This window comes from Chiloscyllium punctatum, chromosome 41 (genome assembly GCF_047496795.1).
Source record: "Chiloscyllium punctatum isolate Juve2018m chromosome 41, sChiPun1.3, whole genome shotgun sequence".
Taxonomy (NCBI): Eukaryota; Metazoa; Chordata; class Chondrichthyes; order Orectolobiformes; family Hemiscylliidae; genus Chiloscyllium; species Chiloscyllium punctatum.
This window is the reverse complement of record NC_092779.1, coordinates 49,053,711-49,080,382: the sequence shown is the minus strand read 5'-3', so window position 1 is coordinate 49,080,382 and position 26,672 is coordinate 49,053,711. Positions and strand designations below refer to the sequence as shown.

Sequence of the window (26,672 nt, the reverse complement as noted above, 5' to 3'; positions counted from 1 at the left end):
AACAACATTTTATATTCTTTTTCTCCCAGAGACCAATGCAGTCAGGTGTTGGAATTCAATCATATTCTTCTTTCAGGTGTCTTTAGCATGGTGTAAATCATCTATTCATCAAATTGTTAGGGCATCTGCAAACATCTCATCCTCCAACATTTACTTCCCTCACAACTAAAGTAGAAAGTAAACCTTCTCTCATCAGATTATTATTCCCTTACACTGTTCGGCTATGTGGAACCACTGCCTGCATAAATTAATCTCTAATTCAGTATTTTGGAAAATGGATCTGGCTCTTAAATAAATTAATCTATTCACATGTTCAAAATCTGAACTGATTTTAGAAAGTTTAATGTATCAAATATACAATTGTTTGCTGCGTTATTGCATACTTTAAATAACTGGGAAGAAAATGTTGAATCCTCCTTTTCAATTATGACTTGGTAGATGGTTTTTGTCAAAGGATTTTTATTGAAAAATTAATCAGTGTCACATATTATTTTCTATAGTCCCACAATTACTAAGGTGTAGAAAGTGACGGTTGCCAACGATCAATGACCGCTCAGATTTTTAGTTGTACTGATCCTTACACGTCACACTCAGAAATAAGTTATGTAGATATATCAAGGATTAGAATTTGTTTCTTAAATTATGCAATGGACCCATTGATGCACATACCTGAACAGCATAGATCACTGTTAATTAATCGCAATGCATATTCAATCTTTGTATTTAGTTTCTGCCCTATATATAAACCCTGGTATCAGATTTTTTAAACAAGCTTTTGTTTTATGTCCAAGAAATGTTGAACTTTGTTGAAATTGACCTTAGTTTTTTAAATGTGTTATTTTTGCAATTATGCAATTAATTATGGCAGAAGAAAGATTATTGGTTTTTTTTCCCCCCAATAAAACGAGAATCTGTAACCAGGGATCCTTGGGCAGTGACTAATGGTTGGGAGAGGGACTGCAGGGCTTTTTGCCTCCTTAACAAATCAGAATATTGAACAAATCAAAATGTTTTCCTAACCGTTGTTCTGTCTGAGATCAACTTTCATGTAGGCAAGAGTATAGGCCAAGTTATGTGGTTAGCAACAAAGGCACTCACCATTGACCTGGTAGAAAGTTGAGCCCCAAGTTCGAGTAATCTGTTTTACTTTGTGGATTTCACCACTCCCGATGTTGGCTTTGCACCAGTTTCAAACTAAAGGAATCTGTAAACTTCACGCAACAATATGGCATCAAATTTGCTTCCAACTTCTGTAGGGTAATTAGTGATTGACATTAAATGCTAGTTTTGTCAGCATTCCGTAAATGAATAAAAATGGCAGGGAAGCAGCTCATGACATTAAACAACTTTTGCAGGCAACAAACCGGAAAGTAATACTGAATTTTGAAAATAAACTTGCAGGGAACAAAATAAATACTAAGGTGTCCACTTCAGAAGAATAAATATTATTTTGAAAATGTCAGCCTTGTTAAACTACAAAATTTTTATTATAATGGAACTTTCTTTGCTTTGCAGTAGTTCAGAATGAGTTATCTTGGACCTGAAGTAGTTGATCTTTAAAAGTCTGTTTAGACCTTAATAATAAGGTGTGGGTTTTTAAGATCTTTAGTTTAAATGATGATAACACTGCAATTAATGGAGAAGTTCTAGTCTGTGAATGAATGTTTTCTGTAGGTTCTCCAAAAGTGCATTGTGAGCAGGAATGGGAAAAGGCCGACACCAACTGTGGGCTCCTGCATTTAACCAAACGAGCATGGGAGGTCGAGGTTGCTGACAGTTTTGTACTCGTAATTTTGGTCATTACAACTTCAAATGTTGTAATATGGAATGTAAGGCTTTGAAAAGTGGCTCAATAACCCACACAGTCAATGTATCCAAAGCTGGGGGCGTTACACTGCAATCTAATTGCAATGGTTAAATTTGGAATTCAGGGGAAGGAATTCGGGCAGTAGCTAGATTTGAATGGAACCCAAAAGTATAAGCATTGTTGATTTTTTTGTTCAAAAGTCTTTTTGAAGAAACCTACCTTGATACCCTACAACTTGTTGGTCATTAGCATGAGGTATTTTGCAGCTGGTTAATATGTAGTTCAGATGCCTTTTGTAACAAGACCAATGAACTAGTGCTTCGACAAAAATACTCCAGTTTACAAGTTTTAGTTCATAGTTTCCTCTGAACACTATTGATTTTTCATTTTCTTAATTCCTTTTCTCTGTCATGTAGTGGCATAAGTGATGACCCATAATCACTATCCCATAATGAACATTTAACTTGTATCGTAAATCAGAAATTAAGTATTAAATTTGCATATAGACACGAGAAAAATCTGGAACTTTACAGAAATCAAGTCTGAAAACAAGTAGGGCACTCATCTCTGAGACTCAGTTGCTGTGTTTAGTGTAAAAATGCATTTCCAGCAAGTTAGCCATTGTTTTGAGACTTGCAAACAAAAAGTCAAAGTAAGTGTGGCCATAAAACCTTTGATCGTGCTATTTACTAAAATTGTGTTGTGAGCAATTGAGAATGCTGCTACTAGGTAGCTATAGTTACAGTTTAATTTAGAGTTGTATGATCTCTTTTTGTGTTTAAATGAAGCAATCAGTTGAAAAGCTAATTTTTTAAAAATTCAGGAAGGAAAATGATATGCTCCATCTCCATTTCACCTATACTAAAGCAGGGTTCGAAATACTACTTTGAGGGAAAAATAATGAGTGGAAAAGAATATACTTTTATAAGCTGCAACACAAAATTTCAATTAAAGATGAAAATTAATACAATTGGTGGCTCTTCTGCTTTTAACTAATCAAAGAAGAACGTCACCTTTCCAAATAACGGCTTCTCCGTGCTTGACATGTTCCCATAATGAACATTGAATTTGTATCCGTAAAACATGTTTTCATACTTGTGCATTTTATTAAATTGAATTCGTTTGATCACAAGAATGGGCATAGGTATAAATTTTACTTCTGTTCATATTTGTAAGATACTGTGATCTGTTTTCTTTAGAACATTGCTTAAAAATGCAAGACACAGTTTCTGTGAATGGTGTTTAAGTATTTCGATTCCTGCAATTACTAACATTTTGAGGAGCTTCCGGTCTGCTTCTTGCCACATTAAATTGAATATTAAACTGCTGATTTACTTTCAATTCCATGCTTATAGCATGAATGCATGTAACCACTGCATGGGGTATTTGAAAACAAACTTGTCATATGAAAGGCCTCATCTGTTTGTTAATCATCATAAAGATTTGCATACCTCAATTGAAACTTTCTGGTGTCAAATGTACAGGTGCGCTAAAGCCCAAACAACAGCAAATATTTTCTTGTATGAAGTGCAACTGTACAGTTTTACAATGGTTATGGTTCTATTCGTTTGAAAATTTGACTTGAAAGATTTCTATCAAATTTATATTTGATCTTGTACAGGAGAATTTTCTCTAATCCCTTATTGACAAATGCATGGCATGATGAGAAGCTGAACCACACAAGATGGGAGTTGCCCCAGTTCAGTACCCAATCTGCCATGACACTGTTATATTTGGACGAGGGGTTATTGATTTAAGGGGCAAAGGAACAGAAATTGGACAGTTCCACCCCAACATTAATTAACCTCTACTAAAGAGTGCATTTTTGAATTATCGAGAAGACATGTTTTGGATGAAGCTCAAAAAAAATTCTCCCTAAGTGCAGCAAGAGTTAAAACATTTAACATGTGAGGAAACGACCACAGGTTAATATGTAGACATGTATTGACTCCATTCAAATTACATTAAAAGGAGCACAAATGTAACACAGGGTACATTATTGAATATTTGTTCAGCTCAGTACAAGGGGGATTCACTTCCCTCTCTTTCTCTCTCTCCCCCTCTCTCTCTCTTCTCCTCCCCTCTTTCCCCCCCCCCCCCCCCCCTTGCGCTCTCTCTCAAGAAATGATTTGACTGGACAGCAAATGGGGAAGTTGCAATTTTCAAGCTTTCTGTAGCTTCTTGTGGAACTGTTCAGGAGCACTCCAAAATGCATTTTTAGAGTGTGAAAACATACACCAGTAAGCAATACTGAAATATCTTTGTCCTTTTAATTGCTCAGGAGGAAGATTTGAATGAAGTACGAGAAAGATGGTCTGATGCATTAATGAAGCGTCGGGAGTACTTAGATGAGCAAATTCAGAAAGTAATCAATAAGCCAGGTGTGTACTTCAGTCAGTGTAAATAATATGAACAACATGTAGATGCTGTGGCTGTTGGAAACCATAGCAATATTTCAAGGCCACGAAACAATGGTAAAAATAAGTTACTAGCGAATACTGCAGACTTTGCTGGAACTGCATTTATTTGTGTTTGGCTAATGCCATCTTGTACTCTTCCATGTAGAAAAAACAGAAGATGATATGGAAAGGGAAGCCAGGCTCGTGGAGCAGTGGGTGGGCCTCACTGAGGAGAGAAATGCTGTGCTTGTTCCAGCTCCAGGCAGTGGGATTCCAGGAGCCCCTGCAGACTGGTTAGTAAAATTCCTGCCACAAAACTTGTGTGACACCTTTGCTTTAAAGTTGTTGAGTGTTCAAGGTGGAATGTTCCCTTTGCACCCTTTTTCTGTCCGACGGAGAATTGCTTAGCTGCTGAAAGCATTTGCATGTTAAAATGTTTTAACTGCTACCAAACTTTTGTCTCTCTTCCCTGCATGCATTTTTCCCATTAAAGTATCGACTCTACCCACTATTCGTTCTGCGTGAGCTGCTCCTTAAGTGATCTATAACACTGATACTTAGCCACTGGTTGTTTTGAGTATACAGTGTACAAGGATGTCCTGCATCATGTGCTTCATAATTTAAAACTCTTCCTTAGCTTTCGGTGTGGAGGAGAACCTTGCTGTCTCTGAAGTCCTCTCCCAGTGACTTGGCTGAGACACGAAATCCAGCAGGTGGATAATTACTGCAAGCCCATATTTTGCCACTTCTAAAAAAAAAATTCAATGGTCTATTCTCTCATCTAATTATTGACATTAGTGGTATAGTGATGGGACAGTGTGAACTTCTGTTTGGAATTCTCCCATAATGACTGGATTAGTAAACGAAGCAGGGATTGCAGGTATGTGAAAACTGATCATAAGGTCACTTCTTAAAAAAAAAATGCAAGAGCAGACCATGCAACCCCTTAAGCTCATTCTGGTGTTCAATAAGATCGAGGCTGATCTGATTGTAGCATTAATTCCACTTCATTGCCTGCCTCAAATAATTCTTGACTCTGTTGTTAATCAAACACTGTTTGCATCTCAGCCTTGAATAGATTCTATACCCAAGCTTTCACTGTTTTCTGGTGAACAGAATTCTAAGCTCTAGGGGCCCTCTGAGAGAAAAAAATTGTTCTTTATCTCCATCGTGTATAGGAGATGTCTTATTTTTGAACTATATGCAAATCATTGAGTCACTTCCACAAAACATCCTCCAAATAACATCCTGTCAAGGTTCTGTTTCCTGAGATCTCTTCAACTCTAACAAGTGAAGGCCAAACCTGTTCAATCTTCCTAAAAAAACAAATCCTTGAGTCCGTCTTCTCTGAACTACTTTGAATCCAGTTATGTTCCTCGTTTAAGTCAGAACTGTTCATGGTATCCCAAATGTGGTCTCTCTAAGGGTCTATACAGCTGATATCAATATGTCTCTTCTTTTACACACACTCCATGTACAATAAAGGTTAACATTCATTTTGCCTTTCTAGTCACTTGTCTTTCTGCACATTAACTTTTTGCCATTCATGTGTAAGAATACTCCAGACCCTATGTACCACAGCTTTCTAAAGGCTCCCTCCATTAAAATAACCACTTTTATTCTTGAAAATGAGTAAGAAGTCTCAATTTCCTACTTCATACTCTGCTCTTTTGCCCGTTGTCTCAATCTATCTATATCTCTTTATGGACTCCTCGTATCGTCTTCAGAACTTGGATTTCCTACCTACATTCATCATCAAATTTAGCTACTAAACGCTTGGTCCCTTCATCCAAGTCAGTAATAACATTTGCAAATAACTGAATCCTCAGCTATCACTTGTCATTTTGAATCCAACCCTATAATAGTTCATTCCAGTTTGCTTTGCTGAAAATGATTCTTTATGCTAATATATCACCTCCCAGCACCATAAGCACTTCCCTTGTGAAAGTAACCACTTTTATGTGGTACCTAATTGAATGCTTTTGGAAAGCCAAAGGCATTTAATAAGGTACCACATAAAAGTGGTTATTTTTACAAGGGAACTGCTTATGGTCCTGGGAGGTGAGAATTAGCATAGGTACAGAATTGGCCACTAACAAGAAAAGTGCATCATGCAGCATTCTTGTTATTTCCTCAAAGAACTTCTAAGTGTGTTCAATTTTTTTCCACAAACCATGCACTTCCCTGACTGCATTACGATTTTGTAAATATAAATTTTCTTTTATTTAAGCTTAAGACACCAATCTAAGACCCAGGTTTAGTCTCCTTGGTGATGGATTCAAGCATTTATCCAATTTCACATGTGAGGCTAACTGGCCTTAGCTTGCTGTTTGTGTTTCCTCCATTCTTGATTAGAAGGTTTGAATGGTGGGTTTCAAATCGGTTGGATCTTTTCTAGAAACTGAGGGATTTTGGAAGATTACCACCAACATCTTTGCAACCACTTGCTTGTAAGCCCATATGATGCAAGGATCAGCTGGGGGACACTTGTCATCTTTAATTTTTCCAGTACTTTTTCCCTATTGATGAGGGGTGTTTTGGGATGCCTTCTGCTTTTTCTACATGAGACAATACAAAATACTTTCCCAATGTATTTCCACCACTTCCTTTTTGCCCCCATCATTTGCTCCCTATGGAACCAATGCTGACTTAGCTACTCTTTTTTTTATCTTAATATCCCTATAGAAATACACAATCTGTTTTATATTTGTAGATAGGTCTCTTTCATAGCCTAATTTATCATATCTTATTTTTTGAATCATTTTCTGCTGGTTTCTGAAATTTCTTAATTTTCTGGCCACCTGCTAATCTGTGCAGCGTTGACCTAATTTTTTTCAATTTCTCACTTTTTAGTTAACTTGCTTATTTAATTACATAATGCATCCTTCTTGTCGTCTTTCTCTTCCAAAGGAATATATGTTTGAGTCACGATCATCTCCTGAAATGTCTGACAATATTTCACAAGCATTTACAGTACAGGAAGAGGACATTCAACCCACAGTGCCTGCGTGGGTTCTACCCAACCCATTTAACCTATTTTAGCCAATTCTGTCTTCACATCTTTGCATCATCCTTTATTTAAGCGTAAGACGCCAGTCAGAGATCCATGCTTTGGACCCTCAAACTGAATGTGAATTCATCGTATTATGATTACTGTTGGGAAGTGACTTACTCCCTGATTGTACCAGTGAAATGAAGAGCACTTTTCAAGGTGATTGTGCATCTGTTACCTGTTTAGGAATAATGCCCTGTGAGGACCCAGTGAGACAACAGACAGTAATCTGTTCAAACTGTCTATTTTTCTTTTACTTCAACCTAATCCCACAAGGATGTGGTATGGAACACTTTTCAACAATTATGTGGTTTATATTTTGAAAAGAAAACTTATTTTTAGGACGCCTAGATTTTTGAAATTTATTTTAGAAATTGTTTTTTTTTCTTAATGTAAGTATTTGAATACAACTGCTCATTGACCAAGTTTAATAATTTTAATCTTGAAGTTTTTCTTTTTGAACTTTAACTTTTGTTTCAGATAAAATGGTTGGATCTTAATCTGTATATCATTCTTTTGGGTCTAAATATGTGTTTGTTTCAGGGTATCACCACCAGGAATGGAAACGCATATCCCTGTACTTTTCCTCGACTTAAATGGTGAGTTAATGTAAATAATTCATAAATAAATATCGAAGATTGAATATAAAACAAAACTATTGAAAATGGATTTAAAAAAAAAACAGTTGAGTACGGCAAAGACGGGTTATCCTGCTATGAGGAGTACGGAGTTCCATTTTGGGTACACCCATCAAGCAGAGTGGTGTATGGAGATGCTAAATAGGTATCCAGCATTTTTCCACAAATGGTAGAGAAGGTACATGCCACTGGCCACTCCTGGCCACTCCTGCCAGCTTCTCCTAGTCATAGAAACATCTAAACTAGGAACTGAAGTAGGCCAGTTGCTCCTTCAAGCCTGTTCTGTGATTCAGTATGATCATGCTGATCATCAACTTAGTACTGTGTTCCTGATTTCTTCTCATCTCAACCCTAAATGGCCTAACCTCTATCTTTAGACTGTGGCCCTAGATTTGGACTCCCTGTTTATCGAGAACATCCTTCCTTCATTTACTTACCTAGTCCTGTTAGGATTTTTTCAGTTTCTGTGAGAACCCTCTTAATTCTTCTGAACTCTGATGCATATAGTCCTGACTGATCCACTCTGACTTCATTTTGTTTATACGGAATCCCAGTAGTGTGGAAACAGGCCCTTTGGCCCAACAAGTTCACACTGACCCTCCAAAGAGCATCCCACGCAGAACCAACACTCTATACTTTGCCTGTAATCCTACATTTCCCATGGCTAATGCACCTCCCCAGTATATCCTTGAACCCTATGAGCAATTTAACATGGGCAATCCACCTAACTTGCACATCTTTGAACTGTGGGAGGAAACCAAAGCACCTGGCAGAAACCCATGCTGACACAAGAGAACATGCAAACTCCACATGGACAGTTGCCCGAGGGTAGATTCAAACCTGGGTCCAAGCACTGTGAGGCAGCAATGTTAACCACTGAATTACTGTGTCATATGTCAATCTTGCCAACCCAGGAATCAATCTAATAAACATTTGTTGCATTCCCTCCAAAGCCAGAATATCCTTGCTCAGAAAAGGAGACCAAGACTGCACATGCTATTCCAGGTGTGCTGTCATCAGGCCCTGTATAATTGCAGTAAGACATCCCTGCTTGCTATGAAGGCCACCATACCATTTGCCTTCTTCACCACCTGTTGCACCGACATGCTTACTTTCAGTGACTGTTGTCCCAAGGGCACATAGATCTTGCTACACCTCACCCTTTCCCAATCTATGACCATTCAGATAATTACTTGCCTTTTTTTTTGCTACCAATTACATGCTTCATCTGCCGAGCATTTTCCCCCTCACTCAAATTGTCATTTTACAGGTAGCATGGGTGGAAGCTGAGGACTAGATTGCCTGCTTGTGCTGCCACCCATAACAATAGGCAAGTGAAGAGAAAGTATCAGTTGTTGTGATCACTTTGGTAGAATGTCCATGATGAGGGACAATTTAAACTAAAGGGCATAATTGTAAAGGGGTCGCAGGAGCAGTGGAACCCGAGTGTAAATGTCATTGAAGATGGTAGGACAGTTCAAAAGAATGAGTAGTGAAGCAGACAGTAAGACTTGACCATATGGATTCAAAGTGGTTTTCCCATGGAAGGCATAGGGTAGTGGTGGAAGGGTGTTTTTCTGGCTGGAGGTCCGTAATTAATGGCGTTCTGCAGGGATATCTGAGAACGTGTTTGTGATATATGTAAATGAGTGTGTTAATAAGCTTGGAAATAATAAAAAGTTAGGTGGAATTGTGGGTAGTGTAGAAGGTTGACAAAAGATACAGCAGGATATAGATTGGTTTAGAAAAGGGTGGCGAAATGGCAGATGGAGCTTAATACAGGAAAGTGTGACATGCTGCACTTTGGGCAATCAAACGTTAAGGAAAGACATGCAGGAAAAATATACAAAATAATGTCAGGACTCTGAACAGCATTGATTTACACACAGATCGTGGGGTTCAAGTCCATTGTTCCCAGAAAATTACTAGTAGATAGTACGGAAAAGAAGGCATATGACAAACTTGCTTTTATTGGTCAGGGAATTGAGTAAAAGAGTCAGGATGTCATGTTGCAGCTTTATAAGACTTTGGTTAGGCCACACTTGGAGTCTTGCATTCAATTCTGGTTGCCTCATTACAGGAAGCATGTGGAGGCTTTAGAAAGGGTGCAGAAAAGGTTTACCAGGATATTGTCTGGATTAGAAGGTACGAGTTATAAGGTGAGGCTAGTAAAATTTGGGTTGGTTTCTCCAGAATGGCGGAGGCTGCGTGGAGACTTGATAGGTCTGTAAAGTTATGACATGCGTAGGTAGGATTTATGGCCAGAACTTTTTTCCCCCAAGAGTTGAAATGTCTAACACTAGGGGGCATGTATTTAAGGTGAGAAGGTAAAAGTTCAAAGGAGATTTGAGGGACAAGTTTTTTTTTAAACACACAACGCTATGAGTCTGGAACGCACTGCCAGGGTGGCGGTGGAGACAGATACGTTAATGACAAATTAAGGGAGTTTTAGGTAAGCACATAAATATGTAAGGAATGGGAGGATATGGGCAGGCAGAAGGGATTAGTTCAATGTGGTGTCATGTTTGGTGCAACATAATGGGCCAACATTCCTGTGCTGTATGTTCTATGTTCTATTCTTGGCCTTATTAATAATGGCATAAACTACAAAGGGCAAAATGATCCTTTTGAACTTGTATTGGTCACTAGTTTGGCTTCAACTGGATTATTGCAACCAGTTCTGGCTTCAGCACATTATGAAACAGTTGAAGGCCTTGGAGGATGTGTAGAAATAAATCACAAGAATGGTTCCAAGATGAGGACCTTCAGTTGTGGAGATAGGTTGGAGAAATTAAGAATCTTCTTTTACCTAGGAGAAAAGAGTGAGTAGATAGTTCCCAGTCATTTAAATCCTAAAAGGTTCTGAACAATTTAGAGTGGAGAAATGATAGGGGTGGCACGGTGGCTCAGTGGTTTGCACTGCTGGCTCACAGCACCAGGGACCCGAGTTCGATTCCTGTCTTGGTTGACTGTGTGGTGTTTGCACATTTTCCCCGTGTCTGTGTGGGTTCCCTCCAGGTGTTCCGGTTTCTTCCCACAATCCAAAGATGTGTAGGTCAGGTGAATTGGCCATGCTAAATTGCCCATAGTGTGAGGTGCATTAGTCAGAGGGAAATGGGTCTGGGTGGGTTACTCTTCGAAGGGTCGCTGTGGACTTTCTGGGCCGAAGGGCCTGTTTCCACGCTGTAGGAATCTAATAATAGATGGAATAAGCTCCTTCTGCATTCTAATAATTCTGTGATTCATCTTGCAAACAAAACTACGTTAAGAAAATCTAATTCTTGATTTTGCATTGATTGTAATGTGCAGATTATTTCTTGTGAAAAGAACACATTAAATCTTGGTATGTGTTAGGTTTCTTTTTTTAGCCTGGACATAGTTCTTCATTACAAATCGGTTGTTTGCCTGTTTTCTGTCAGCCTCACCCAAGCAGAAGACTTGCTATTTTTTAACCTTAATAAGGTTGTTGGATCTTTGGAACCTCTTCTGGGGTAGAAGTCACCTGTATGAGGAGGACAATTGCACTACTGATGAGGTGATTTGCTGGAGCTGCTCAAGAGGATTTAAATTGGGGGAACCCAGGGAGATAGTGAGAAAGTAGTAAGTGGGAAATTGAGAAGCAAACTTTTAAGGAGATCTAAATGTACAGGACATTGGTTCAGCCACTCTTGGGATACTGTGTTCAGTTTTGGTCTCACTGCTGTAGGAAAGATGTTGTGAAACTTGGAAGAGTTCAGAAAAGATTTACAAGGATTTTGCCAGGGTTCAAGGGTTTCAGCTGTAGGGAGAGGTTGAACAGGCTGGGGCTGTTTTCACTGGAGTGTTGGAGGCTGAGGTGTGACCTTCTTGACATTTTTAAAATCGTGGGGGGCAGACATAGGGTGAATAGCTAAGGTCTTTTCCCAGGATGGGGGAGTCCAGAACAAGAGGGCATATGTTTTGGGTGAGAGGGGAAAATTGTAATGGGACCTAAGGGGCAATTTTTCATACAGAGGGTGGCATGTGTATGGAATGAGCTACCAGAAGAAGTAGTGGAGGCTCTTGCAATTACAACATTTAATAGGATCTGGATGGGTAGATGAATAGGATGGGTTTAGAGGGATATGGACTAAATTCTGACAAATGCGATTAGATTAGGTTAGGGTGTGTAGTTGGCATTGAGTTGAACCGAAGGGTTTGTTTCCATGCTGTACAGTTCTATGACTGAGGTAAATGGTCCAAAGTATGTCACAAGAGCTTTACCATTTTAAAAAAAAAATTGTCAACAATTAACAAAATTCAGAGTACAACGGGATCTTGATCGGATGGGCCAATGGGCTGAGGAATGGCAGATGGAGTTTAATTTAGATAAATGCAAGGTGCTGCATTTTGGAAAGGCAAATCAGAGCAGGACTTATATACTTAATGGTCAGGTCCTGGGGCGTGTTGCTGAACAAAGAGACCTTGGAGTGCAGTTTCATAGTTCCTTGAAAGTGGAGTCGCAGGTAGATAGGATAGCGAAGGCGGCATTTGGTATGCTTTCCTTTATTGGTCAGAGTATTGACTTTAGGAGTTGGGAGGTCATGTTGCGGCTGTACAGGACATTGGTTAGGTCACATTTGTAACGTTGTGTGTAATTGTAGTCTCCCTGTTATTGGAAGGATATTGTGAAACTTGAAAGGGTTCAGAAAAGATTTACAGGAATGTTGCCAGGGTTGGACGATTTGAGCTACAGGGAGAGGCTGTATAGGCTGGGGCTGTTTCTCCTGGAGCCTCAGAGGCTGAGGGGTGACCTTATAGAGGTTTATATCATCATGAGAGGCATAGATAGGGTAAATTGACAAGGTCTTTTTCCTGGGATGGAAAAGTCCAGGACTAGAGGGCATAGGTTTAGGGTGGAGGGGAAAAATTTTAAAGGGATCTCTAGGAAAGTGAGCTGGAATGAGCAGCCAGAGGAAGTGTTAGAGGTTGGTACAATTGCAGCATTTAAAAGGCATCTGGATGGGTATATGACGAGGAAGGGTTTTGATGGATATGTGCCGAGCGCTGGCAAATGGGACTAGATTAGGTTAGCATATCTGTTAGGCATGGACAAGTTGGACTGAACGGTCTACTTCCGTACATCTCTATGACTGAGTGGTCAGGACCTATAACCTAAAGATGCAGTACATTTTAAGGTGAACCTTAAAGAAGAATTAGTACAAGGACAGCTCAGTTGCCAATGGAAGGGCAGTTAAAATTCACATTGTGTATTTCCAGAAGAACACAGTCAGCTTGAAGCTTGTAAGTCTGAACAGTATTACAGGGATGGGAGGGGGCTAGCCTCAGAAGGGATTTGGAAAATGAGGAATTTAATATTGAGGTGATGTTGAAGAGGGCAGTTAGCAAACACAGACATGATGGGTGACTGAGACTAAGTGCAACTTGAGCTACAGGAAGCAGTGTGTCCAGATTCAGAACATTGGAGGCAGATGCTTGGTTCTGGTTCTTAAGTTTATAGAAAAGTGGATTGTCAGGCAAGAGGAAGTTGTGGTTTCTGTGAGGAAATAGTTCTTTAATATTGCACATTGACTTACAGTTCCTAGAGGATAAACTTACATTATGCTATTAATTCTGTTGATTTCTGCATGATCCAGAATAGCGATTTTGTATGTAGCTGTGGTAGAGCTGAAAGATTCTCTTCCCTTTCATTGGTAATGAAATGTTCCACAAATGTCACAACAGTTTACATTGTTCATATTAAAAGTATCCAGCTTCAGTGTTTTGATTCTGGAATAGTTCTCATAGGCTTGCATTCTCAACCTTTTAGATTCACTTTTCTTTATATAGTCACTTCCTCTTCAGCCTATCAAAGACTATTTTTAAATTGTATAATGTGGAAGTACAACTTATCATTCTGTGACAGTGGATTCTTATACAATACTTAGAATAACAGATGTAATTGAATAATTGTAAAATTTAAGCTGTAACAAATTTAATATAAATTAAATGAACATTTAATTTAGATACCGCCATAAAATATCCCTGTTAAGGTACTTTAAAGTTATGTGTCATTGAATTTCTTATTAAGAAAGAGGGAGTTGCGCCATAGGTAAAGACAATTCAACCATATCCAATCTGAAATCCAGTATATAAGATTTCTAGTTTTGCTCATCAGTTCCTCATGTACTCTGCTCAGAGAATGTAGTTTCTGAGATGACTTTTCTAAATATCATTAGACTTCCTTCACAGAAGGGAATCTCCATATAAGAATTAAAATGTCAGATTGTAAATTTTGAATTTTTGGGCATCTGAACCATTGAAATAATATTTTTAGTCTTCTGTCTAGCTGTTTCGCCCTAATGAAATGAGACAAGTCGATGAACTTTAGTCAATCAAATCCATTACTTTGGTAAAGCCATTGAGGAGAAACGTATTTTCCTCACTTCTGACCTAGAATTCACACCCCAAAAGAAACAATGAATAATCAATTTGATCTGTGATGCTTTTCTCCTTTTATTGGGAAACATTCCTGCAGAAACCTGTAAATGTCATTTTCTCGTGTTGTAACAAAACAAAAGTGGAAATGCTGATGCCATTTGACAAATATTTGATTTGAATACCTTATGAGAGAGTATTTAATACCACATTGGCCATTTGAAATGAGTTGTTTGAGCAATGCCCATGAGGTATCGGGGAAAGTTCTCTGACCTTTTGAATTAGTTCTAAGTGGCAGTCAAATAATTTGATAAGTATTGCTCTTGAAACTTGTAGCTTCAAAATAAAGTTTGTAAATGTGGACTTGTCTGAATTATTGTTCAGTTATGTTCTTAAGTAGTGATGCTGATCAAATGCTTATTCTACAAGTTTAGCTCTCTTGCAGGGAATAAAACCAATGAGCACTATTACATTGTTTAACTGGTGATTGCAAGAAATTTAAAAACAAGTTTAAAGTAGAGAATTTTGCATCTTTGACAGAGATCTTTTGATTGCGTTTTTTTATTATTCCTTTAGCTGATGATCTCCGTGCAAATGAACAGCTCACTGGTCCACATGCACCTGGTGTGAACTCCATCTTACCGAAGGAACATGGCAGTCAATTCTTCTATTTGCCCATCATCAAGCACAGTGAGGAAGAGGTACTACAGCCTGTCAATTTAATTTGCATTTCATGCCAGTTCCAAATGCCAGCATCTCCCCGCCCCACCACCCTGATATTTATTAATTATTTATAATTGATGTTGATTAAGCACAATGAAGTTTATTATTGCCATTCCTGTCTGTGTCAACCATTATTATTGTTAAATAGTCAAAGCCATTCCTTCATATTATTACCACTTTGTTACATTGTCCATACCACATTAGCATTCACTTAGTCAAAATTTAAATGATTAAATTGCATTAGTTTTGCATTGCCCCAGCTAATAAAATAATGAATGACCAATTTTTATTATTCATTCATGGGAAATGAGTGTCATTGGCTAGATCAGTATTTATTACTCCACCTTAATTTCCCCTGAGATGGTAGTGGCCAACAGCCTCTTGAAGCACAGCAGTCTATCTGTTCTACTGAGGTCGGAAATCTTTTGGCAATTATCATCACCATGTATAACCTTTTAGATCTCATCTGATTAAAAATTGTCTCAATTCTTTTAAAGGCTGTGAAAAATACATTTGTGTAAAATGTCATTGCTAGATACATTTCTCCTATCTACTAGTCAAATGGAGTATCTCCCCTGTTGTGAGTCGAGTTGAATTTATTGTCACGCGTGCCGTGGCACAGTGAAAAACTTTGTCTTGCGAGCAATACAGGCAGATCACATAATTAAATAGTGTAGATAAACAGCAAAATCAAAAAAAAACACAGGTACAGATGAATGCTAAGAGTTTGAGTCCATTCAGCATTTAACAATAGTAGGTTAGAAACTGTTTCGAAACCGGCTGGTGTATGTGTTCAGGCTTCAGTACCTTCTCCCCGGTGGTAGAGGTTGTAGAAAAGCATTGCCAGGGTGGGATGGATCTTTGAGAATGCTGGTGGCCTTTCCTTGACAGCGGGCCTGGTAGGTGGATTCTATAGATGGGAGGTTGGCCTTTGTGATTGTTCGGCCGAGTTCATCACTCTGTGTTACCATCTCCGATCTTGAATGGTACAGTTGCAATACCAGGTAGTGATATATCCAGATACAATGCTCTTGGTGGCACGCCTATAAAAGTTGGCAAGGGTATTTGCTGTCATGTCAGATTTTCTCAGCTGCCTGAGGAAGAAGAGATGTTGTTGGACCTTTGTAACCAGTGCATCCAAATGAAGAGGCCAAGAAAGCTTGTTGACGACCACTGTTAGGAGCTTGACATTTTCCACTCATTCCACCTCTGTGCTGTTGATGTGTAGTGGGGCATGAGTAACATCCCACTGAAAGTCAATAATGAGCTCCTTGGTTTTGCCAGCATTGAGAGCTGGGTTGTTCTCAGTGCACCATTTTTCCAGGTCTTCCACTACCATCCGTAGTCTGTTTCATTGCCATCTGAGATTCAGCCGGCTATGCTGGTGTCACCAACGAACATGTAAATACGATGAAATATAAGACTTTCAATGTTACTTTAATTAAAGATGAATGTAAACATTCATATACATATAATGGAACTCCTAAATCCAAAGTAGAGAGATGACAGTCGAGTGACATGTTTGGGATTAAGTGTTTAGTAGTCAGCATTTGCTGATGCAGTCTATGGGATTGGTCACAGCATGCAATCTCTTGAATATAAAATCTGATGGATTGATGCAGCTGTAGAACATTACACTCCATTAACGTTTTTAGTTTTGCCTACAAAAGTGTCCTGTGAATTTAACATACGTAGCTCTAAGGAGCACATATGTATCATATGCAAACCCAACTGATGACCTTAAATTAGTTTCCATTGTAATTCTTAGCACAGTGCAGGTTATTAATAAATTATTTCTAATCCTAGAATAAAATCTTCTGGACATACTGTTCTGATGCTTGAAAGCATGGGCTAACTGACACTATTGGCAAGCTGCCCACTGCAAATGTTCATGAGATATGTGATATGTTTTTCAGTGCTGGCATAATGCCAGATATGTAGGCCACATGTCTTAATGACTGGTGGACCAAATCAAACAACCTGCCCCATTAAATGTTACGTCCTTTTAGCAATATAATTTCTGTACTACCACACACAACGTATTCTTAAAATTTACAAGCACTAATTAACATTAGCTTTGAATCCAGAACTCAACTGCATTTAATCCTAAACACAGCCATTCGGTCACAACACAAAAATAAGAGATTTTTTAAAAAAAGAAGTCAAAAGTTAATCCCCTCTCTGTTGACCAAGGGTCTGAAAACAAATGGATAGAATCTGATGATGACCTAGAGTCCATCAGGTTTCTTATCAATGCAATTAAATTTCTGGTAGCCTTAGACAGATGAAAAACTTTTTTTTCAGAATGCAATCAAACCGATCTAAGTGTTTGGAAAGTGACCACAATTCAGCTTTTCAGGATTTATAATGTAGAAATATTGGTAGTTAGAAATGTCAGGATTCCAAGAACTTCTGTTGAGAGATGGAGAGAGACTTGCAGCTCCTAATGTTTCTTTCTTACCACCTATGTCTGTGAAAGAGTTGCTAGGCAACCATCAGTGCCTCCTACTTCTCTTCCGACTCAGGCTTTCCAACAATCAAAGGCAATAAACTCCATCCCTTGTCTCCTAAAATTTGCTTGTCTTGACTCCAAAATGATTTGACTTTCTGTAAGCAGCAAGCCGACCACAGCACACGATAAATCCTGAAAGTGTCCAAACAAATCCATGTCTTCCAGTTTTTCACATTGTCCTTAAATTTAAGTAGGTATTCTCTAGGATATTCCAGCGTGCAGGCTTACTTTCCAGGGGATGTTCTTTGTAAACTGAGGCCCAATTTATTTCACTGCTAGCAAAAGACATTTTAGCAAAGCTTTACATCATGCACTCATTAGGACAATTTGCAAGAATACAAACAAAGGAGGAAAACGAACGCAAAACCAATATGAGAAGAGAGTTCTGATTGGTTGATAAGTACACTCTGTTGGAAGCATTGCAATGGAGAATGCAGCAGTTAATAATCATTGACTGTTATCTGCCAGGCTTTGTTTAGATTTCAAAACAGGCACATTGATTCTGATTGGTCAGGCTGTCACCCTGAGAAATTAATGAATGCATGGCTATCACTCTTTTGTAGAGTTGGAATAGAGTTTACTTATGTTACCCCACTATTTAAAAAAGGAGGCAGAGAGAAAAAGCAGGGTATTATAGGCTAGTCAGCCTAACATTGGTATGAGAGAAAAATGCTAGTATCCGTTATATAAGATTTAACAGCATTTAGAAAACAGCAACAGGATTGGACAGAATCACAAAGGATTTACATAAGGGCAATGAAGCTTGACAAACCTACTGAAATTTCAAGGATACAACTAGTAGAGTTGACAATGGGGAAGCCTGGGGCTGTGGTTTATTTGGAGGTTCAGAAGACTTTTAATAAGCTCTCACATAAGGCATTAGATGTAAAATTAAAGTGCATAGCATTTGGAGTAATGTACTGCCATGGTTAGAAAACTGGTTGGCAGACTGGAAGCAGTGTAGGATTAGATGGGTCCCTTTGAGTGGCAGCTGTGCTTTTGATTCAAGAACTAAATGTGATATCTCCAAGTTTGTAAATGTTATAAAGCTGAAGGGGACAGTGAACCGTGAGGAGGATGCAGAGATATGTTGGGGTGATTTGGACAAGATGGCTAATTGAACAGCTATCTGGCAGATGAAGCATAATGCAAATTAATGAGGTTATGCACTTTGGTAGCAACATTTGGAAGGTGGATTTTTATGTGAATGGTGATAGATTGGGAAAGGGAGAGGTGCGTTTGAACCTGCAAGACTTTATAAACCTGTTGCTGAAAGTAAGTATGCAGTGACAAAGAAACGTGTTGTGTTGGTCTTCATTGTGAGCGGATTAGAGTACAAGAGCTGATAGCACTTACTGAAATTGTACAGGGCCTTGGTGAGACAACGACTACAGTTGTGTGTCCAGTTTTGGCCTCATCTGAGGAAGGATATCTCGCTGAGGAGGGCGTGCAACAAAGATTTACCACACTGATTCCGGGGGTGATATGACTGATGTACAAAGAGAACCTGGATTGGTTAGGACTATATTCACTGGAGTTCAAAGAAATGAGGAGGCAATCCCAAAGGAACCAATAAAATTCTAACAGGACTAGACAGGACAAATGCAGGAAGGACGTTCCCGATGACTTTGGAGTTCAGAATCAGGGGTCACAGTCTAGAGATATTCCGACTGCATGAATTGTTCAGTTTATAAGTTGATTCCATGAATCAGAATTCATTGGTAGTTGGTTTCGAACCTACTGTACTGTACTCTGATCCAGAAGGCTGGGTTCAAGTCCTGATTGGTGGTGTGTCATAACATGTTGCACCAGATTTATTTTAAAAGGTAATTATTTATTCTACTGCAGGGCAGATGCCTATGGATCCCTTGAGTGATATATTGATGATCAGTTAGCAATATCAAATTAACACATGACACTGCATTATGAAGTGTCCTAGACCTGACCATCTTCAGTTGCTTCATCAATAACCTTTCTTTCATTATAAGGTCAAGCATGTGGATGTTCTTTGATGTTTGTACCATTGGCAACTCCTCAGATATCAAAGAAATCAACTTCCAAATGTAACAAGGTCTGGACGATCTCCAGACCTGAGGTGAAAAGGGGTAATTAACATTTTCACAACAAAAACGCCAGCCAATGACCATCGCCAATAAGCAAAAATTTAATCTTTACTGCTTGATATTTAATGATAACATTATCAACATCCTGGGGGACGACCCGAAACTTGACTAGCCACTTAAATAAAATGACTACAAGAGCAAAGTGGAGCCTAGGAATTCTGCAGCAATTAGCTCACCATCTGATTCCCCAAAGTTTGTTCACTAGCTATGAGGGACAAATCAGGAGTATGATGGAAAACTCCTCAATTGCCAGAACAAGTGTAGCTCCGTCAACACTGGAGAAACTTGACACCAACCTAGACAAAGCAGCCTGCCTGATTGGTACTACATCACAAACATAAACTCCCTCCACCATTGATACTTAATAACAGCAGTATGTACCATTTGCAAGATACACTGCAGAAATTCACTAAAGACCTTGGAGTGCACCATCCAAACCCGGGACTACTTCTGTCTGGAAGAGTAAGAACAGCAGATACACGAGAACATTACAATCTGCAAGTTCCCCTCCAAGTTGCTGTATTGCCATTCTTTCAACAGCAGTTCAAGAAGGCAGTTCACCACTACCTTTTCATGGGCAATTCAAGGTGGGTAATAAATACTGGCCTGGCCAGTGACACTCCATCCCATAAGTGCATTTAAAAGAAAAGGTGGTAATGTGCATTACCTTTCCACCACACCCATGCAGATGAGGAAAACCATTCACTCTTTTCATATGTCCCTATAAGCATTGAAGATGTTTGACCCTAAATTAGCAATGGAAAGCCAGAGATCTGCTACTTCATGTGAGTTCAAACAGTGCAAGCAGCCTGCTGTCAGAAAAGAGCAGGCTCTTTTTAACTTCATCTGACCACAAGATGCACTGGTAAGACTATGTGCAAAAGCTTATGTTCTTGATGGTGTTTACCAGGACTCTGGTAAGTCAGTTGAAAACCTACCATCTAACTTCGTAGAAACTTCCGCTGCAGGTTTTATCTTATTGCCACCAACTCCTCTGCAATCTGTAATGCTGGCAGCTATTTGTTCATTTATGTGTCACAGTTATTTGTGGTCATGGACATCTCGGTCATCTCCATCTACTTGTCATAATCCATGGCTCTAACAGCATGATGTAATTTCAGAGTGGGCAAATTTAAATTTGTTCAAGTAGGTGTTCAACATTGTGACAGGCTCCTGAGCTCATTTTGAACATGTGCTCTTCTAATGAAATAGAAATCTGCAAGGTTTACTTTACAGTTGTAGGCATCAGACATGAATTAAAACCATCAGCAAAGCTATTTACTTGGAAATAGCAGAAGTTGTATCAAAAGTTGCAGGACTTTCTTTGGTCTCACAGAAAAGATAAGCAGGACTGAGGCTTCTGTTCTGTTCAGTTATTGAAGTTAGTCAATTTTTAAATTTTGTTTTCTCAGGATAATTTGTTTTCACGTATACAAATAAGGAATAAAAGTAAGCCACTCAATCCTTCAATTGTGCTGCCCCATTCAATAAAATCATGACAGATCTAACTTTAACCTCAATTTTGCATTCATGCATATCCTTGATAATCTTCCATCCCCTTGGTAATCAAGAATCTATATCTCTCCCTTAATATTTAAAGATTCTACATCAAGCGAAGGAATTCCAAGTAAGCTGAAATCTTGAGGGAAATTCTTTTTCCGCCAACCGACAAAACCAACAGCATGTGCTTTTACCTTTTGCAGTAGCCTTTGATATGTGACCTTATCAAATGCCTTTTGGAAATTGAAGTATAATACATCTAGTAGTTCCCCTTTTATCGATAGCACAAGTTACTTCCTCAAAGAATTCCACTAAAATAATTGCCTTTATCCAATGCCCCATTCTCATGTCTTTCATAATAATTTGTAACATTTTTCCTATGGCAGATGTTAAGCCACTGGCCTGTAGCTTCCTGCTTTTTGCCACCTTTCTTCTTGGAATAAAGAGGTTATATTAGCTATTTTCTCATTTTTCTTTTGAGTCTGAGTTTTGGAAAATTAAAACCAGTGCATCAACTATCTCACTTCTTTTTTTTTTAAAAAGACCTGAGGATTAAATCCATCAAGACTTGGGGGATTTGTCAGTTCCAGCAATTTATTCAGTACTTTTTTCTCTGGTAATTGTAATTTTCTTGAATTCCTCCCTCCCTTTCAATTCCTGATTTGCAGCTATTTCTAGAGTGGTACTTGTTTCCTCAAATGAAGATACAAGATATCTGTTCAATTCATCTGCCATCTTATTATCCTTCATTATTGATTCCTAGACACATTTTCTCTAGGACTTGAACTTTTTTTAAATGTCTGAAGGAACTTTTCTTATCTCTTATGTTTTTGGGCTTTTCTTTGTATTCTAATTTTCCCTCCTTACTAATCTTATAGTAGTTGTTTGCTGGTTTTTCTATTCTCTCTAGTCTTCTGACCTGCCATGCATTTCTGCACAGTTATAGGTCTTGAGTTTGATATTATCTTTGACTTGTTTAAAAATTGACCACCATCTGTTGCTTAATTTTTATTTTGTTTTTTGGAATGTATGATGTATAATCATATGGTTTATTCTCCAAATTGCTTTCAACATTACAGAACCACTCTTGCTTGCCTTTCAAATTTCAGTTCATTTTGGTGTCCAACACTGACCAACCATCCCCCAAGCTCACGTTAACTCTGCTTACCTTTCTCTCTCAAATCAATTTTTAAAAATTCATTCATGGGATTGGACATTGCTAGCTAGGCCATCATTTATCACCCTTCCCTAATTGCCCAGATGGCAATTAAGAGTCAACCACATTGTTGTGTGCCTAGAGTCACACGTAGGCCAGACCAGGTAAGGACAGCAGTTTCCTTCCCTAAAGGACATTAGTTCACACTGTCAGGAGAAGAAGGGCTTATGCCCGAATCGTCGATTCTCCTGCTCCTTTGATGCTGCCTGACCTGCTGCACTTTTCCAGCAACACATTTTTCAGCTCTGATCTCCAGCATCTGCAGTCCTCACTTTCTCCTGGGTAGTCCAGGGCCAGGTGTCACAGTGTAGTGGTACAGGTTAGGCCATTTAGGACTGAGACGAGGAGAAATTTCTTAACCTTTCTTAACTCCACAGAAAGGAGTTGAGGCTATGTCATTGAATGTTTTCATGAAGGAATTGGAAGTAGTTTAATGAGCTAAATTGGTCAAAAGGTATTGAGAGAAAGCAAGAACAATGTGCTTTGTTGGATGGCCAGTTATGACAGTATTGAATGACAGAGCAGGCATGAATGATCAAATGGCATACTGCTTCTTGTTTTCTATGTTTTTCTGTCTATCTGCCTGTGATTGCTGACTGTTCTCTTGGGAATTATATTGCATATGTTTGAGTTTGCCAATGTGTTGCCTATACCCAAACCCATACTATTAAATATATGAGAACAATGCTGGTGTCGATACTGGCTCTGAGAACACCATTGTCTACACACTCATCCAAAAACATTACTTAATGAGCACTGTCAATTTTCTTTACATAGCCAGCTTCATATCCATGCTGTCACATCATATTTAAAATTGCATACCTCCTTCTTAACCACAAGTTTCCTGTGTGGCATGTTATCGGATGCCATTTGAAATTTCTTATAGACAACATCCACTACAATCTTTAACAGTGGTATTTCCTCAAAGATCCAGCAGGTTTATTTGAAAGTTCAAGCTTTCAGAGCACTGCTCCTTCATCTGGTAGCTAGTGGGGCAAGATATGTAGCACACATAATTTATAAGTAAAAGATCAAAGTGTCAAATAACTGATGCAGTGTATGAGACAAACCTAGATGGCTGTCAAGTCTTGAATCACTTAGAGTGCTGATGCAGGTTTTGATTGATTAATAATGTAAACCCTAGAATTTCTTTCAAGTCACAGCCCTGAGATACCTTATGGTTTCATCCGTGTATTAAAAGAGGTGACATCTCAGCTCAGGCAGTGCACTAAAGGTGTGAGGTTTAGAGTCTGTCTGTATCCCAACCTGGAGTCAGATTGGTTTTATTTCCAAAGTAGGAATTTACAAAATGTCACATTGACTGACTTGTCTACAAATTGAGAGTGTGGTGCTGGAAAAGCACAGCTGGTCAGGCAGCATCCAAGGAGCAGGAGAATTGACATCTTGAGCATAAGCCATTGATCAGACTTCGCTTTCTCCCGCTTACAGATTGTGCTTTTTGAACAAAATAGAATGCATCTGCAAACGCAAACTCACCCTATAGACTCATATGCATGCGTGTGTGGGGGAGGGGGTGTGTTAGAAAAAAAAGAGAGACAGTGTGTGCAAGTTTGTAGTGTGGTGGGGTCACCTGTAGTGTGACATGAAAATAAGATCTCGGTTGAGGCCGTCATCATGGGTACTGACTCTGCGTTGTTGCTTATCCCAAAGTTTGGGAGGATATTCACCCGATGATCCGAGGCCAAATGTCCTTGACCACAGAAGTGCTCCCCCACTCGGAGGAAACATCTCTGTCTGGCAATTGTTGCGCAGTGCCCATTCATCAGTTGTCGTAGTGTCTTATGGTTTTGCCAATATACTTTGCCTCAGGGCATCCTTGTCTGCAGTGTATGAGATAGAAAATGTTGGGTGAGTCACAAGAGTACTTGCCTTGCATATGGTGGGGAAACGAAGAGGAAGGTGGTGAGTGTGTCTGAGCTCAAAGGCAAACAGAGTGTTAATGGTAGTAGAGGAATGGTGTAGATGTAGATTGGTATTAATGAAAGGTATCATTATTAGAAAATAGCTCAGCTCTGGGGAGGGCAATCTGATGGAAACAAGACACTTGGGTTTGGTGTGTTTGGGATTGGGGGAGTTGATGTTGGAGGGAGAGAGAAAGAGGACAGTGTTCTTGCTCTGAAGTGAAGCTGTAAAATGCCTAAGCAGCAAATGAGGTGGTATTCCTTGTTATAAGTGTTGTTGCTTGCACTGGGCTTTGCTGAAGCCGCGCAATAGACCTTGAACAGAAATAATAGGATGGGACCAAGATTATGAAGTGAAATAGCAAGCAACTAGAAGGCCGGGTCATTCCTACAAACAGAGCTGAGGTGTTTCACAAAGCCCACCACCTAGTCTTTGTTTGGTCTCACCACATAAAGGAGACTATGTTGTGAGCAGTGAGTGCAATAGATTAGATTGAAAGAATAAATTTCTGCTTCATCTAGGACTGTTTGGCCCTTGGGCAGTGAGGAAGGAGAATGTAAAAGAGCAAGTGTTAACACTTCCTCAATTGCATGGTGTCGTGAGAAAATGTTCACAAGAAGGTGATGTGAACCAGGATATTGCAGAGGAAACGGTCTTTGCAGTATGCTGGTTGGGGGATGGGACGATACATTTGGTGACAGCATAGACAGTCATTGAAGAAGGAGATGTGGCTTAAAAGCAAATTTTGGTAAACAGCTTATCAAAAACTGGACAGGAAGTGAAAACTACTAATGATGAACAAGCTGGAAGGTTCAAATGGAAATTTTGTCAGAGATAAAAGCTGAACTTCAAGCTCAGCACACCTGGAAAAGTGGCAATTGAGCACTCACATAAAAGCAAGACCTGGGGATGCTGGAAGACAAATAAACAGAAAAAGCTGGAGAATCTCAGTCGGTTTGGGAGCAAGAGAAACCGTTAACATTTTGAGTCTAATGTGACTCATCTTTGAGACTTGGAGGAAATATTATGGTCAAAGAGGTTTTATATTGAGAGATTTAGAAAGGCAGTCTGGCTTATGGAGGAATTTAGAGTGTGGTGCTGGAAAAACACAGCAGGTCACGCAGCATCGAGGAGCAGGTGAGTTGACATTTCGGGCATAAGCCCTTCATCAGGATTCCTCACTTCCATGTGCAGTCCTCCCTTTCTCCTTATGGAGGAATTTGTAAAGTTCTAACTGTCTATAAAGCCACTAATTATGAAGGTTGAAAATGTGTATTGCCTAAGAACTCAGAATTGTTACGGACTGAGATTTTGAAGAGCTGTAGGTCTGAGGAGTTTACAGTCAGGGAAGATGTTGAACCATGCAGGGATTTGAAGACAACAGTTAGAGCTGTAAAATCAAGGACCAGGAGTCAATCTCTGATTAGTTTTTTTTGGAAGAGATTGGCTATTTCTTAATGTGGTACAGACCCTATTTATGTTTATTTTGTCTCGTGTTGGTTTCGGTCTCTGATTTCTTCCTCCCTTCGTTTTGATAGATTCATTAAGTATTATTCACTCTTCGTTATAAATTGTTAGATTTTTCAAGAGTAAAATTAGTTTCATTCCAGACGTTGATTGTATTTCTCACCAATTATGAGTACCTTTGAATACGTAACATCAGACTGAAAGATGTGCAAAAATACAGCAAGCCATGTGATCTGACCAGCTGACTGACCTCTAGCATTTATTGCATATAGAAACAAGAACTCATTTAAAATACCACACGTAGCGGGTCGTTTACCAAGGGGTTTGTCTGCAGATTATTTGTTTGATGTTGCCACAGAGTGCCTGAAATGGAAGTTGTTCTTTTTCCAAATGCTGTTGGCTTTTTTGTATTAGCCAATGATACAATTTTGTTTTTGTTTTAATAGCCCCTTTTATTGAAAGGCAAACTTCAAGGGATGGCAGGGTGTAATTTTGTAATTAAATAGAAAGCAGTTTCCTTTGACAGAGTATTCTGGGAAATTGTGGGTACAAGTTATTTGTCACTTTCCAAAATGAATATCCTGTGACTGCCAATAGGAGGGTCAGATTTCATCTGCAAGCCCTTTGATCTTTATGAAATTTAAGAACTTTATGCAGTACTAAAGCTTAGAAATCTAATGATCTGAAGATCCTAGCTTTTTAATACCTAATGCAATGAATCCTAGTTTAGTTGCAAAATTTCTTTGTTATACTGTAGAATGAACGTTTCAGTGGTTGAAATGATCGACATGACCCCATTTGATAGTGCATCAAAATGAAAAATTGAACGGGAAAGGTTACAAAGTGAAGGGAGGAAACAATATTTTGAGTCTGAAGAATGCTAGATCATTTAGCAAGGTATCTACTGTTTATGATG

General features: G+C 38.9%; 1 protein-coding gene across 7 annotated transcripts in view; it reads left to right on the top strand.

Moving 5' to 3' along the window:
- The window catches only part of kif13a (kinesin family member 13A), a 319,077-nt gene that overhangs the window by 248,898 nt on the left and 43,507 nt on the right, over positions 1-26,672 (top strand). For all 7 annotated transcript variants that reach the window (XM_072560889.1, XM_072560887.1, XM_072560888.1 and 4 more), the window contains 4 exons: positions 4,089-4,188; positions 4,373-4,499; positions 7,802-7,857; positions 14,869-14,993. In XM_072560889.1, coding sequence (XP_072416990.1) covers positions 4,089-4,188; positions 4,373-4,499; positions 7,802-7,857; positions 14,869-14,993 — 408 coding nt within the window. The remainder of the gene's footprint in view (positions 1-4,088; positions 4,189-4,372; positions 4,500-7,801; positions 7,858-14,868; positions 14,994-26,672) is intronic.